We start from the raw sequence: 15036 nt of genomic DNA on the forward strand, positions 1-15036 counted from the left end.
TAGCTCCGGCTGACCACATCAGTGAGAAGGTATGTAACATGTATGCACTGCATACTAATATGAGAATAGCAATCATATTTATAAATGAAGACATGCTGAGAAAGATAATAACATCATTCATCAGACCAACCTCATCTCAAAAAACACATAGATAAGACTAAAAAAGTACAAAGGGCAGCTGTAAGATGGGTACCAAGCTTAAGGGATCTAAGCTACGAAGAAAGACTAGAAAAACTGAATCTACCAACACTACAGGAGAGAAGGAAAAGAGGAGACATGATTATGCCATATAAATGCATCTCAGGGAAAGAGAAAATTGACGTAAATGAATATATAACCTATGGGGATGCATCAGCAAGAGGACACTGCAAAAAACTACAAAAAGAGAGTCGATAAAGACGTAAGGAAATTCAGTTTCCCAAATAGGGCAATTGATGCAGTGGAATGCACTATCGAATGAAATAGTGTGTGCCAAAACAATACATAAATTTTGGGATATGAATTGTACGATAAAAATGATTTAAGACACGGGACAGTACGAGCTTGACTCATTCCTGTAAAGATACAATTAGGTAAGAATCGCACACACACACACACACACACACACACACACACAGGCCCTTCATTTTAAACCTTCAGAGGGCAGGGGGATATCCGTCACCTGAATAAAAATCGTCTGTTGTCAGCCCAAATAAATTATCCAAGTGGGTGCCTGGCCTCTAAGGGATTAAATCTAGTGTGTTTAATTTTGAGAGAACAGAGGCTTCCCCCACCTGAATTAAATCGTCTGGAAGTAGCCATTATAATATGCCAAAGTTGATACCCAGGGCTTAAGTGGTAAGTGGATTATCTCTCCTGTCTTTTTTTTTTTTTTTTTTTTTTTAATGCTTCGCCCATCAGTGGTAGAGACGGCATTAAGTGATTGGTCGTCCGTACGTGCATATTTGGGTTCGTGCGTCCGTAACACTCTTGTGGGCGCGATATCTCCTGAACCCCTCGACGGATTTCCACCAAACTTTTATCAGTGATGCGGCATGAGGAGATGATGAACTGATAAAGTCAGCAAGGTCATGGAGTTTGCATATGGCTAGTCCGTGCACAAGGCTTGGCGGAGGTTTACCGAGAGACGCTTTGCGTTGACAGCTCGGGACCCGAGTTCTCGGCGTTTCATTATTCTCGGGACCTTACCTCACGTCATCCAAGGATGGGAAAAAGAGGTGTGGATGATGATTATAGTGATATCTGCCAAGGGCCTGTGTAGTTTCTGCCTTCCAGAGGGTTGTATGACACTTTACCAGGCAGCGGGCACATACTCCCAAGATTATATTCTAGCCTCAGACATTTTATTTTGGGGGAATCACCTGACAGATGAAACGTCAAAAACCCTCACTTAAGATTTCATGACAGTAGGATTTTATTTGGGTAATTTACCGACAAATTATTTTCGTTTAGCAGAAGGAAACTCCTGGCGAATATGTTAGAAATTGTCTCAATGAACTCTACCAGATTCTTGGCACATTATGTGGCTAATTTCAGGCGATTTTATTCAGGTGAGGAAAAAAAATCCTCAGGTAAGGGTTTAATTTTGCCGGGATCACGTACACTTGTACCGTTTGACAGCAACTAACTTCCCAGGAAGTCCGTCTACAGTCGCACGCCGACAGTATACTGTATACAAAATTTTTTATGATGATGTCTTTTTAGTTACTGCTTATTTTCCTTTGTATTTATTAGTACTTCGCACCTTCTTATAAAATATTATGGCAGTTAATAGTCGTAGATTTTAAAAGCTCACAACAGTAAAGAGTAGTATTCGCAATGAGAAATAAATATTGAATAACTAAACGATGTAAAATTAAAAGAGTATTTGATAAGTTTCACCTTTTTGAAAGACTTTAAATTCCGCCAATGTTATGGCGGGCCTCGAAAGTGTTGGAACCTCCCCTTCCCAGCCACCACGCGAGGCCGCACAGGATGGCCAAGAAAAAATCGCCAAAAACCCCCGATGAAGGGGTGGATGAAGCAGAGGAGCCTGATTTTAGTGATCCCGAGGACTTCGTGGATGAAATAAGTGACGAGGGTGAGTGTGGAGGGGCTGAAGGAGGAGAGAAGGTGCCTGAAGGAGGGTACCGGCGTGCTTAGTTTCATCTCCATGACAGCTGGACCATACATTAACATCTTTCTTTCTCACACCTATTATTATTTACCGTTGAGAATGTATAAAGCTGACGGTTTAGTGGTGAGAACTTCCGCATGATGTGTTGATACGAATTCAGTCTCGATTTACAGCAGTGCTCCGGGGCGTAGCTACACAGTTTGCAGGAATTGATAAAGATGTTGCATCTTGCGAGTCATGAGGATTAATTTTTTTAGGTCCGATAGTTATTTTTAACAAGTTTGACAACAAGATATACATATTTTTATTAATTCTTTACCAAATGGGGGCGGCCATTCCTTATTTTCAGTTGAAATTAGTTTCACAGGTTACTAATTACCACAGCTACTGGGGCTTTTAGAAACACCTGTGAAAGATATAAATGAGGATTCAGAATGCGTAAATATTCCACTGACGTCTGCCAGTATCCGGCCATACTGAACGTTCCTAACGCGCATTTTTTAATGTTAAAGCTGGCTGTCACATGCAAAAGAGGTTGGGTTGGATTAGGTTAGGTTTGGTTAAATCATTAAGTTTCCCATTGCTTTGACACGTCCAATTGGAGTGATGGTAAACACCGTGGCCAGTTGGAGAGATTATCGGTAAACATTGCTGCAGACGACCTGGCCGCCTCCTTAAATGTCCTAAAATAGAAATTTTTTGTCTTTTTCCAATCACATCTTGCAGCCACAATGGAACAGTTAACTATCTTTTGCTTATGTACCAAAATTACTTGCATTGAGATTGTGAGTAGTGAGTCGCTGCACCCATTTGGTGAAGAATTACCATATTTTTTTATATGGCTTTCCTCAGGGTTAGTTTTGATACTGCAAAAACAAATATTAATGTTTATGGGTAAATGTTTGCAAAATTATAACACAGTTCCTTAGAAATGTTAACAGGAATCAGTATGTTGCACAGTTCTAAGTCAACTTTCTTCTGTGACATAATTTTCTTCCACAGATTAAAAGGAAGTGAGATGTGAGGTTTTTAATGTGATTTGTGGCATTGTAAACATTAACTCCAACGTCTTTTTTTTTTTTTTTTTTTTTTTTTTTTCACCTGATCATGGCCATTAGATAATTCAGTCAGTACAGTAAACTCTCAGTTATCAAGCATAATTCAACCAAGCCTTACATCGAATAAAGTGAAACGCTGGTTATTGCCTAGTATTCCCCCATCAACTCAGCGTTTGGGGTCGTGCCAGATATTGTTACTATCCGCCTCAGCCCTCTATCTGTAAAACTTTCACAAGAGTAAATGATGAAAACTAAGCATAAAATACATTACAGTAATGATCTATCTATCTATTGCCAGACGCCTCAATCCCGTTTGGGGTGGCCACAAACAAATCTCCTCCAAGTCGCCCTGTCCCCCGCCATTTCACTGCCCTGCTCCCAACTCACACCCCCCTCTCTCATATACCTCTCCACCCCATCCCTCCATCTCATCCTCGGCCTCCCCCTCCCTCTTCCCCCCTCCACCTCACTCACATACACTCTCTTTGTCAGTCTTTCACCCTCCATCCTCTCCACATGGCCAAACCACCTCATAACGCTTCGTATCACATCCACATTCACACCACAACTCTCCTTTATATCCTCATTCGTCAGCCTGTCTCTCCATGTGACTCCACAGGCTCCTCTTAAATAACTCATTTCCACTGCTCTCACTCTTGACTTGTGTCCTTCCAACAACGTCCAAGCTTCACTTCCATACGTCAGATTTGGTATCACGATACTGTCATGTAGTAACTTTTTCACTTCCATGCTCACTTCCCTGTTTCTTATCTCTGCTTTCAAAGAACCAGCAACCTTTCTTCCCTGCTGTACCCTTTCAAGCACTTCACCCTCCAAACCTCCATCCTTACTCATCACTCTGCCCAAGTACTTAAACGTACTCACATTTTCCAATTCCTCACCATCCAACCTCGCTGTACATTCACTGACTTCACCTCTCTCAAAGACCATCACTTTACTCTTCCCTACATTCACCTTTAGATTCCGTTTCTTACACACTCTCTCAAACTCATCCACCAAGCCTTGCAGCTCCCCTTCGTATTCACTTAACAACACAGTATCATCTGCAAACAACAGTAAAGGGAGTTTCCAAACACTATCCTCTCTCACCAGGGCCACTCCAACATCCACTACCCTACCTTGTACCTCTTTTATTACCCCATCCATGTACAGATTGAACAACCATGGAGACATGACACATCCCTGTTTCAACCCAACTTTCAAAGAAAAAAATTCACTTAGTTCACCATCCACACGCACTGCAGCCTTCACACCATCGTACATACTCTTCACAGCATTCAACAACTTCCCATCTACTCCATATATTCTTAACACTTTCCACAATCCTTGTCTATCCACCCTGTCATATGCTTTCTCCAAATCCATGAAAGCCGCATACAACTTCTTTCCCTTCTCTAGAAACTTTTCCACTAAAGATCTAAGAATGAATATCTGATCTACACAACCTCTTCCCTTCCTGAAGCCTCCCTGTTCTTCTCCAACTAATTTCTCTGTTCTTTCTCTAACTCTGTCAATAAGTATCCTACCATACAATTTTCCTATTATATTAAGAAGACAAATGCCCCTATGATTACCACACACTTCTTTTTCCCCTTTTCTTTTGTACAAGGGAATAATTATACCTGACTTCCAATCCTCCGGGACTCTGCCTTCCTCCCAGGCCAATCTGCACATCTTCCACATCCATTTACTACTATCTCTCCCCCATGCTTCAGCATTTCACCACACACTCCTTCAATTCCTGGGGCTTTCCCCGATTGAACTTTCTTCATTGCTGTACAGTATTAACAATACATGATGTACTACAGGTGGTCCCCGATTTACGGTCGACTTATGAATTTTCAACTTTACAATCTTGGACTTTCAGTATAGTATTCAATGAATTACATGAGGTATTCAACACTTTTTTATAAAACAGGCTTTGTGTCAACGATTTTGCCCAACTGTAGGCTAATGTAACTGTTCTAAGTGCTTTTACAAGACTTGTCTCGACTATATTGTTCGATTGGTTAGGTGTATTAAATGCATTTTCAACTTAAAAATTTTACTCACGATCAGTTTCTCAGAACGTAACCCATTCGTAAGAAGGGGACCATCTGTACTGTATGTTTTCGCCAAGTGTTGGCTGTGGTGGAGGGTAGAGTGGTACATTGTCCAGTACAGTACTGCACTGGGGCGTTGCACCACGTGCAATCGTAATTTCAGGATCACACCAGAACACAGGACATGAGTACTGACAGGCCATAAGTTTTGCAACAACAACAAGCATAGGACGCCACAGAGTTGGTCACAGCACTAGGGTTTTGTGACCATGTGGTCAGAAGAGCAGAGCATACAGACACATCTTTACTATGCAAGATCTCCGGGTGAGAATTAGAGCATAGCAGTATGCTCAGTGCACCAGGTGAGCCTGTCCTGCAACAGATTTTGATTGGCTGGTGCATAACGGGCGTTCTCATTGGTTGGTGCTTTTCAGGGTTTTTCTCGGTACCTGTTGGCTGCCACTTATGAGCCGGTTGATACTCCTCAATTTTTAAATATTGCATTGAACTGCCAGTTATGTCCTGTTTCGGTACCAGATGTTGCATGATTTCACAGGATATTGCATTAATAGACCTGAGCCAGCAGCACTGGATGTTGTGTTGGGCCAGATATTGTGACAATGGATAATTGAGAGTTTACTGTATTTACTTGGCTTCAATATTTTGGCAGCATTTTCCCTTTTACCAGCATGTTTTTAAAATTAACTTCATCTAATGAAACCTAAGGAGATTTTCTTTTCGTCAGCAGTGTAAATTAAGCTTCAAAAATAACAAAAATCTGGGCTATGTGAAGGTGAAAGTGCTAGCTGCATTTATTTACACCTAACAGAATAACTAGATGACCTCTTCCTGGGCCAAGTTGAGGTGAAAGAAGTATACCATATTGTCTTGCAGCAAAATTACTAGGTGACCTTTTACCAAGCCAAGTTCATGTGAAAGAACTGTAGTTCTCTCCTAACAGAATTACTAGGTGACCTCCTGCGCCAGAAGCCCAAGGAGACTGATGGAGTGGAGAGTGTGATTATTGTTGATGGCGTGCCCTCTGTGGGGTCGGAGAGGCTGGAGAAACTGAAGAATGTTCTGCGCAAGATCTTCAAGGAGTTTGGCACCATCATCAATGAGTACTACCCAATTAATGAAGAGGGAAAGACCAAGGGGTAAGTTTTTTTTTTTTTTTTTTTTTTTTTTTTTTTAATAGGTGCTTGAGAGGGATGCCTTCAAGTGGTGGTACCATTGTGAGTGGATGCTGGAGGTGCCTGGTTATACAAATATCCTTCGGTCCCCTCTCTATACCCTTGCTGGAGGGTGGTCGACTGCAGAAGGTCAGCTTTGGCTTGCAGTCCACTGGATTCATGTTCAGATGATCATTGGGTTGCAGCTGTACTGCTGGTTGGTGTAACTATAGTTGCAGACAAAAATGTCAATACACTTCATTTTAATGTCCCTATCCCCATGTGTAATTTTTAGATAATTTGCTATCCATCCTACATTCCTCTTTTCCCCAATCAGGAGCATAAGGACCTGGGGTTTGGCTATTAAGTCCTGATATTTAAAGCAAGGGTGACCTGCCATATTTGCCTCTGAATCCCATTATGTGAGCAGAAACCTCAGTCACCCCTCAGATAAAACCCTTATGGACTCCATCCAGTTGGAGCACCTTGACCCATTAGACCATGGTGTCATTTAGTTATAATTACACCCAGCATAGTATATGTTTTCCTGGGCACTTGCAGCCAAAACTGTAAAATACATCCAAGAATTTTATGTTCAAGTGTGGATAGCCTGTGACTGGATTGACACATTAGTGAACAGGGCTTGTTTTGCCTCCAAAAAATGAGTAAATACTGTAGTCTATAGGTAGTCTGTTGTCGTTCATCTCTAATAAAATAGATAATATAAAACCCAGAAATGTGTTAAATGTATGATTATTTTTTGCAGTTACATCTTCCTGGAGTTCAAGGACCGAGCATCAGCAGAGGAGGCAGTGCGTCAGCGTAACAACTACAAGCTGGACAAGCAGCATACATTCCTCTGCAGCCTGTTTACTGATTTTGACAAGTATGACCATATCCCAGAGCAGTTTGTGGCCCCTACACCCCAGCCATACAAGGTACTACCTTCAGTCAGCTTGAGAACTTACACTGTTATTGGGTCATATTGTTCTCTGACCCTGTGACTGCAAGGTATTTCTTCTGAGCTTTGTATAATCATCTTGAGATAGCAAGAATTAAACATGTCATTAGTTGGAAGGCATTATGGAATATCGGTTTTAACTTTCAGAAATGAGGATTCTTCATGTGGAGCTGTAACTGCTTTTCAGAGGGAGCTTTTCTCACATAAATTATAAATAGCTATCCTTTTCTTCCTTGTTTTTTATGTAGACACTGAAATTTAGATAAGCTGGTGCCTCAAAGTAATCATGAATCATAGTAGACGGTGGGTGAGTAATAAATATTAGTCATTGCATATCAACTTAACGCTTGTATACAGGTAAGCCCTTAATTCACGCGAACTTTTTTCGCGCGATTTCGGTTATCCACGAATTTTTTGTACAATAATTAAAACATAAAATTATAGTATTCAAATAAATAATTTTAATATACAAGAGAAATAAATAAAATATAAAAATGCCTACCTGCTGCCCGTGTGCATATATATTTGTGTGTGTGTGTGTGTGTGTGTGGGAGGTTGGTCTACCACGCACCACACAGTTTGAATCCGAGGGTCGAACCATGCGTGACTCGCGAATCGTTATTTGTGGCTTATTTTTCTGCCTTCCAGTGATTGCTTGCCTTGTCTGCCAACATGGGGCCTAAGCATAGTGCTCGTGATGCATGGGGTAACACACCAAAACGGACTGTAACGTGATGTTGCTGACAGAGAAAGTTGTGTTGGACAAACTTAAGGGAGGAATGTCGGCGACAATTCTCCATCAGGACGATTCCCCATCATTTATTTACATACCAGTTCATTTAACAAGTACAGTACACTAGTTTTTTACTTATATGAGTTATAAAATCCCCCTGAAAATTAGTTATTAAAGTATTAATTAATCAATAATAAGTATATTTATAGAATGACAGGGAATCGTCCATGATTTGATGGTGAATTGACTTCATGGTGAATTGTCTTGGAACCGTGTGTTTGGGGTGAGTCTACTGTTCTTACAATAAAGAAGGCAGAACGTAGCATACGGGAGGCAGTGAGGACTAGTGCAGCAGACTGTGCTAATGTGTCTCCACCTACGCCTGTGAACTGGCTTGGAACCGTATGTTTGGGGTGAATGAGTCAACTGTTTGGACTATAAAGAAGGCAGAATGTAGCATATGGGAGGCAGTGAGGGCTTGTGCACCAGACTGCTGAAGTGTCTCCAGCTACGCCTGTGCTTGTTAGGTTTCAGTGTTAAATTTCTTACATTTTTGTTGTTTTTCATATTTTATGCTAGTTCATAAGGTGTATGTAGTGCATAAACAGTATTATTCAGATGTAATATAGTTAGTAGACATGCGTAATTATGTGCACACAAGGGCAGAACATATACGCGAATTTACCACATACGCGAAGGGTCTGGGAACGTAACCCTCACGTGAATTAAGGGCTTACCTGTATATATTATATATCCATTAATATTCATCATACTCTGTGTGTTAAACCAGGTTCTTCCCCTCCTTATGTTAACTTTTATCTTCCCACAGGACCTGGGCAACATGAGCTACTATATGTTGGATGAGAACTGCTTTGACCAGTTCTCCATCATCTTTGATGGCGGCACCACCACTGCCATATACCTCAACGCCGTCCCTGATGTAGTTGAAATCGCCAAGAGGGAGGTGAGCACTGTAGCCATATGCTGAAGAGAGCGATCCACTTTTTAAATGCACATGTTGTATCTTCTCAGTTTAGCTAAACTCGGTCACTATTTTTTGCAGTGTATACATCCAGTCTTTATCTTATATGTTTTGGTGACTATTATGTTCACTGTTGACTGTTCAGTTACTGTATTAAATGAGTTACTAAATCTCCAGTACTTGTATCCATGGGTATTTTCCTTGCCACAGCGTTGGACAGAAACCTACGTACGCTGGTCCCCACGAGGCACCTACCTGGCCACCTTCCATGGCAAAGGTATTGCACTTTGGGGTGGGGAGGAGTTCAAGCAGGTCCAGAAGTTCAGCCACCCTGGTGTACAGTTCATTGACTTTTCACCCTGCGAGAAGTAAGTGAGGTAGTCAGCATTCTGGGGACGTGAATGTTGAGTGGATGTGCATGTGGTCCATTTCACCGGAGATACTGTTTGGTTCTTAACAGCACCAGATATCTTTATTGGTAGTTTACAGTTTGACAGAATTCTTGAATTAATGATGAAAATTATTATCCATACTACATGTGATGATTAAAATGGCTTAATCTTTTCTGACAAGTTAAGATAAAGCATATACATTTTGTATCAAGGGACATTTGAATTACCATTCAGTCATTTACAGATACATTGTCACCTTCTCGCCACACGTTGATCAGAGATCAGAGGAGCCTATGTCAATCATCATCTGGGACACACGGTCGGGCCAAAAGAAGCGAGCTTTCAATGCTGAGCGGCCACCTGTCTGGCCTGTCTTCAAGTGGTCCAATGATGACAAGTTCTTCGCCAGGATTGGAGAGGACGTTCTTAGTGTTTATGAGACTCCAGTATGTATTTATGGCTTATCCTCCTCCTAGTTCCCTTGCTTCTACATCTCCTTCTCTTACTTTTTTGTCCTTCTCCTCCTCCTCCAGCGCTGCCATGTATACTGTAATGTCAACAAGGGAAGTACGCTGGTCATCTGACCTTAAACGTTCTCTACCACATTAGCCAAGTATTGTATTACTACATGTTGAGTAAGGTAATACAAGACAATATTAATCTTATATATTTGTATACAGTACGTAGTTTCATCTGCCAGAAGAAATATTGGTTTGAGATGTTATTCAGAAACAAAGAAAACAAAATGTATAAACTATTAATCCCTATGTGTGCTTTGTTTCAGTCATTTGGTTTGCTGGACAAGAAGAGCATCAAGGTGGTTGGCATCAAGGACTTCAGTTGGTCCCCCACCGACAACATTCTGGCGTATTGGATTGCCGAGGATAAGGATGTGCCAGCTAAAGTGTCTCTTGTCTCCATACCCAGTAGGGAGGAGGTTGGTTTGCTTTTATTTATATATTTATCTACATGTATTCTTTCTTACTAAAACTTGGTTTAAAATTGCCATCTCTCCATCTTAAATGCTAAGTTATAACAATATGGTGCTAGTTATGAAGAGCTATGGAGTGGATGTAGACTTGTAGTATAGTATTGTATTTTTCTGTCACTGATCCACATAAAATAAGCAGCGAAAGGACAAGCTTTTGGGCCAAGTTAAACTGAATGAACTGAAGTGAAGGGGATTAAATAGTACATTGTTGCAAGTTTCTTAACTTATGCTGTATATGGTATTGGTTTGCTTACAGATCCGAACCAAGAACCTGTTCAACGTAGCAGATTGCAAGATGCACTGGCAGCGGTGTGGAGATTACCTTTGTGTCAAGGTGGCTCGCTATGCAAAGGCCAAGAGGGAGAAGAATGAGGTGAAATACTCTGGCATCTACTACAACTTTGAAATATTCCACATGAGAGAGAAAGGCATTCCTGTTGACAGCCTGGAGATCAAAGAGAATATTCAGGTTAGTTGAGAAAAGTTTATGATTTCTAAACAATATTGTGACAGAAAGAGAGGGGTATGTGAGGACAGAAACCTGGATGTGTTTGTCATGGTCATCCCATTGATGTGTTCCGAGGAGGGAGTAGGGCATTGAAGATGGTGGTGGTGGTCGTTTATTTTTCATTTACGATTAAAATTTTTTTTTTTTTATATACAGTATGGGTGGTGGTAGTTTATTTTTCATTTACGATTAAGATATATTTTTTTTATGTACAGTAAGTTGGTTGAAGCACACCATCTGCTAACACAGTTTAGTATGACCTTTCAGTTTCCAGGCTTACATGGGTGCGTGCAGCCCAGGAAACCATTTGTAGTACTGTGTTGTGTGGTAACCAGATAACCAAGTGGATGCCTGATGGTTAAGTGGGTTTGGGCCTCTCAGCCAAATGTGTCCAAAAAGGGTTTATGTTAGAGGGGTGATTGGGGATGGGATTCCCTATGTAGTGGCACTCTGGATCAAAGTACAGTACTTGTTTAGATTGAGTTACCTAATGCAGGGCCTCTTCACCCCAAGAGGGACTACAAAAGATTGAATGATAGAATAAGGATCAGGAAGCTGATGAGTGATATACATTTTGCTATAATTTTTTTCCTTTTCCCTTTTACCTTTCTTTAGGCATTTGCTTGGGAGCCTGTTAACAACAAATTTGGTATCATCAGTGGGGAGCCTCCATCTGTTAACGTGACCTTCTTCCAAGTGAACAAGGGCCAGGCACCCACGGAACTGAAGAAGCTGGAGAAGCGCCCATGCAACAATCTGTTCTGGTCACCTCAGGGACAGTTTGTGGTGCTGGCTGGCCTCAGGAATATGAGTGGTGCCCTGGAGTTCATTGACACCAAGGATTTCCAGGTCAGTGAGTAGCCATATTTACCGTAGATTTACATCATCTCATCCTTTATCTCTTACCACACACCTTGACTGCATCACTTTGATAACATAGTCCACGTTCCTATTACTGCTACCATACAGATGATTTAATTCAGCTTTAAAGAGACTTTTCGACCTGCAGGAGTTACCGTAGCTCCTGGTAAATCATTAACCCCATCACTAGATGCTTGTCATAGATAAAGTTGCTGGTGGTAGCAAGAATACAAGAACTGTATCATTGGACAGAAAGGGTTTATGCGAGAGGTGGCCATGAGCATATCTCTTCCATAGGAAATTGTCAAATCAAGCTAACCTGCTTCACCATATTTGTCAGCTTTGTCATACTTAGCTGTGTTACTAACTCTTGGACCAGTGCATTGTACTAAGCTTAACCCCCTCAACCTTAAACCCCCACAGCATAATAATGAAAGGACATGTCAACCAGAGAATAATAATGAAAATTTATATATAATAAGTGAAACCACTTTAAAGAAGGACTATTTATAGATCGTCATTAGCTGAGTATGAGCTAGGATTTGATGACTTCAATGTTTGAATTATTGTGCCAACAGCTCTCTCACTTTCTTACTTTTCTTTTGTTATTTGTGAATCCTACCTCATACCATCTTTAGGTAAAAAGAAAATATGGAGATGAATACTTTGTCATCAACAGGTTATGATGAGCACAGAGCACTTCATGGCCACAGACATTGAGTGGGACCCCACTGGAAGATACGTGGCGTCCTGTGTCTCATGGTGGGGACACAAGGTAACTACCATATGGATTGTGTTTGTTTGCTTATTTAATGTAGATACAGTTGATTATGCACAGAATTGAGCCTTCTAGCCCGTTGCACCAGGTAGCACTGTTTAATGATAGCCCTCCTACACTTCATTTTTTGTTTTTGGTTCCCTCAGTTCTTACTTTTTCACTCCTTGTTTCTAGTTCCTTCAGCTCAAGTAGATAATAAGAGCTGGTCATGACTGGTATTATTTAATATTGCTAAAATGTTGTATTATCTGTGACAGGTGGACAATGCATACTGGCTGTGGTCATTCCAAGGGAAGATCCTAAAGAGACAGACTGTTGATAAGTTGTGTCAACTTCTGTGGCGCCCTCGACCACCATCCCTTCTCACTGCGCAGGACATCAAGGTACTTTGAGTTTTATTGTAGTGCAATGTTACGATGAGGAATAAGACCTGTAGATAGGCAAACATCAGATATAAAGTGGAGATTTGTCATTATTATTCGTTAGGGTAAGTGAGGCGTCAGGTTGTTCTGTTGTTAGAATGCATCATTGAAGTAATGGTATTGCCATGGGTGGAGCCCTCATCTTGGGATGTGACTGAAGGTTTGTCAGACTTGAAAGAGAGAGAGAAAGAGAGTGAGCCTGTAATTTAGCCAGATAAAAGGCTGTCTGTTAGTGAGTTATGTGTAATGGTACAAAGCTTGGTCATTCATGGTAAATATTCTACCATTCATTGTTGCATTTTTAATGACTCTTGAACCTTCCTAGGACATCAAAAAGAACATGAAGAAATATGCTGCCAACTTTGAGGTGCAGGACAAGATGCGGTTCAGCAAAGCCAGCCGAGAGATCATTGAGAAGCGGCAGAAGCAGATGCAGGCCTTCACTGAGTACCGCAAGAGGATGATTGAGAAGTTCCAGGAGGACAAGGAACAACGTCTCAGGCTAAGAAATGGTAAGAACGACTTTAAATTGGTTGTTTACGGCTGGATTGTTGTTATTTTTATTTATTTATTTCTCTCATCCCTCATCATACCATTAAAGGTTGGGAGTAATAGTAGAATGGATGATGATGAGTGTTGTACCCTTGATATATTTCAGTGTCACTCTTGTGGAGTGACAAATTTGCCCTCTTTTCTGCTGTTCACTGTTCTACTTTCATGGGGTACGGAGGGAGTTAGGGGCACTTGTATAACAAGAAAACAGAATGCAAAATACATCATTTGATCGAAGGAGGGTATTGGTAAGGTGATTCTTTCTGTTAATGACTTTTCTTTGTATTTCAGGCCAAGACACTGACACCCTCACTTCCAATGAAAATGACTTTGAGGAGGAAACCGTTGAATTCCTAGTGAAGAAGGATACTATCCTAGTAGACGAGTAATCAGCTAGTTGTCTCCTTTGGCCATCTCCAGGCGTCTCGTTCGTGGTGGCAGCGGCAAGGTGGAATAAAAAAGCACAGCTGGGAGAACTACAGACTCATCCAAGAGCACCCATCACAGCAGGCAGTGTTTGTGGGGCAGTGACTTACCACTTGTTAACTCGACTTCTCTTCCTGAAAAACGGAAGAGGAAAGGATAATTTGTTATTTAACCCAAAAATAAGACCAGCTGTTACTAAACGTAGATTAGGGTACTTTTAATACTGAAAATACATCAAGAACATTTGTTACCAAGAGGCTTTGCCTTAGTGGAATACTAAAAAGAATAGTAAGTTGAAAAGACTGATTTATTACCAACATTAGATTTTCTAACTTGAGCACTGAAAAAAAAAAAAGTTTAAACATCAGATATTGGAAGACTTTGGTTATCTAAATACTGAAAAAAATTGTACTTCATTGATTTGTAACTAACATTTGTTACCGTAAGACTTGACTACAGAAAACAGGACAGATATAATACTGTAGCAAGAACCAAGGTTGTCAGTCACAATACTTCCTATAAACCTACTGAAGTTTATCAGCTGAAGAGAATAGCAGGTTAGACCTGATTTGTAGGAAGATATAAACCTGTAGATCATTAATAATCCTTAATTAACAGTATCAAGTTACAAAGGGAGAGAGCCTTTTGTTATATTTTACGCATTGGAATATCACTGTCACGGCCTTATCTGGGATATTTCCAGATTGTTGTACAACTTATTACTCAGTGGAGGCTCCTCCAAATATTTGTTCACTCAGCCTTTAGGTTTGAAGTTAATAAGAAAACAAATTGATCTAAAACTATATTTACAGGTAAATACTCTATTTTGATAAAATTATACAAGTATGTCTTTTTGGACGTGCTGGTGTGTGTTGTTGAAATGTTTGCTCTATTACAGTGGCTTATTTCATATTCCATTCAGAAAAGAAAGTCCCATTTTCTAATTTGTCATTGCCCTGCCCTTGCGTGTGTGAGCATGTGTGTGTGTTGGATGAATAAACAGTTCTGGTTTCCAAATGTT

The 15036-nt window shown here is 40.6% G+C and overlaps 1 protein-coding gene across 1 annotated transcript; it reads left to right on the top strand.

Moving 5' to 3' along the window:
- The first annotated feature begins 1939 nt into the window (after positions 1–1939).
- Positions 1940–15036, top strand: eIF3b (eukaryotic translation initiation factor 3 subunit b). The gene is made up of 13 exons (XM_080279210.1): positions 1940–2080; positions 6199–6394; positions 7176–7347; positions 8933–9067; positions 9296–9453; positions 9722–9923; positions 10262–10414; positions 10725–10937; positions 11592–11825; positions 12517–12612; positions 12873–12998; positions 13363–13549; positions 13881–15036. The coding sequence occupies exons 1-13, from the start codon at positions 1975–1977 to the stop codon at positions 13976–13978; spliced, it is 2076 nt and encodes a 691-aa protein (XP_080135336.1). The 5' UTR covers positions 1940–1974; the 3' UTR covers positions 13979–15036.

This window comes from Coenobita brevimanus, chromosome 77 (genome assembly GCF_032717465.1).
Source record: "Coenobita brevimanus isolate Jiangsu-jjx chromosome 77, ASM3271746v2, whole genome shotgun sequence".
NCBI lineage: Eukaryota > Metazoa > Arthropoda > Malacostraca > Decapoda > Coenobitidae > Coenobita > Coenobita brevimanus.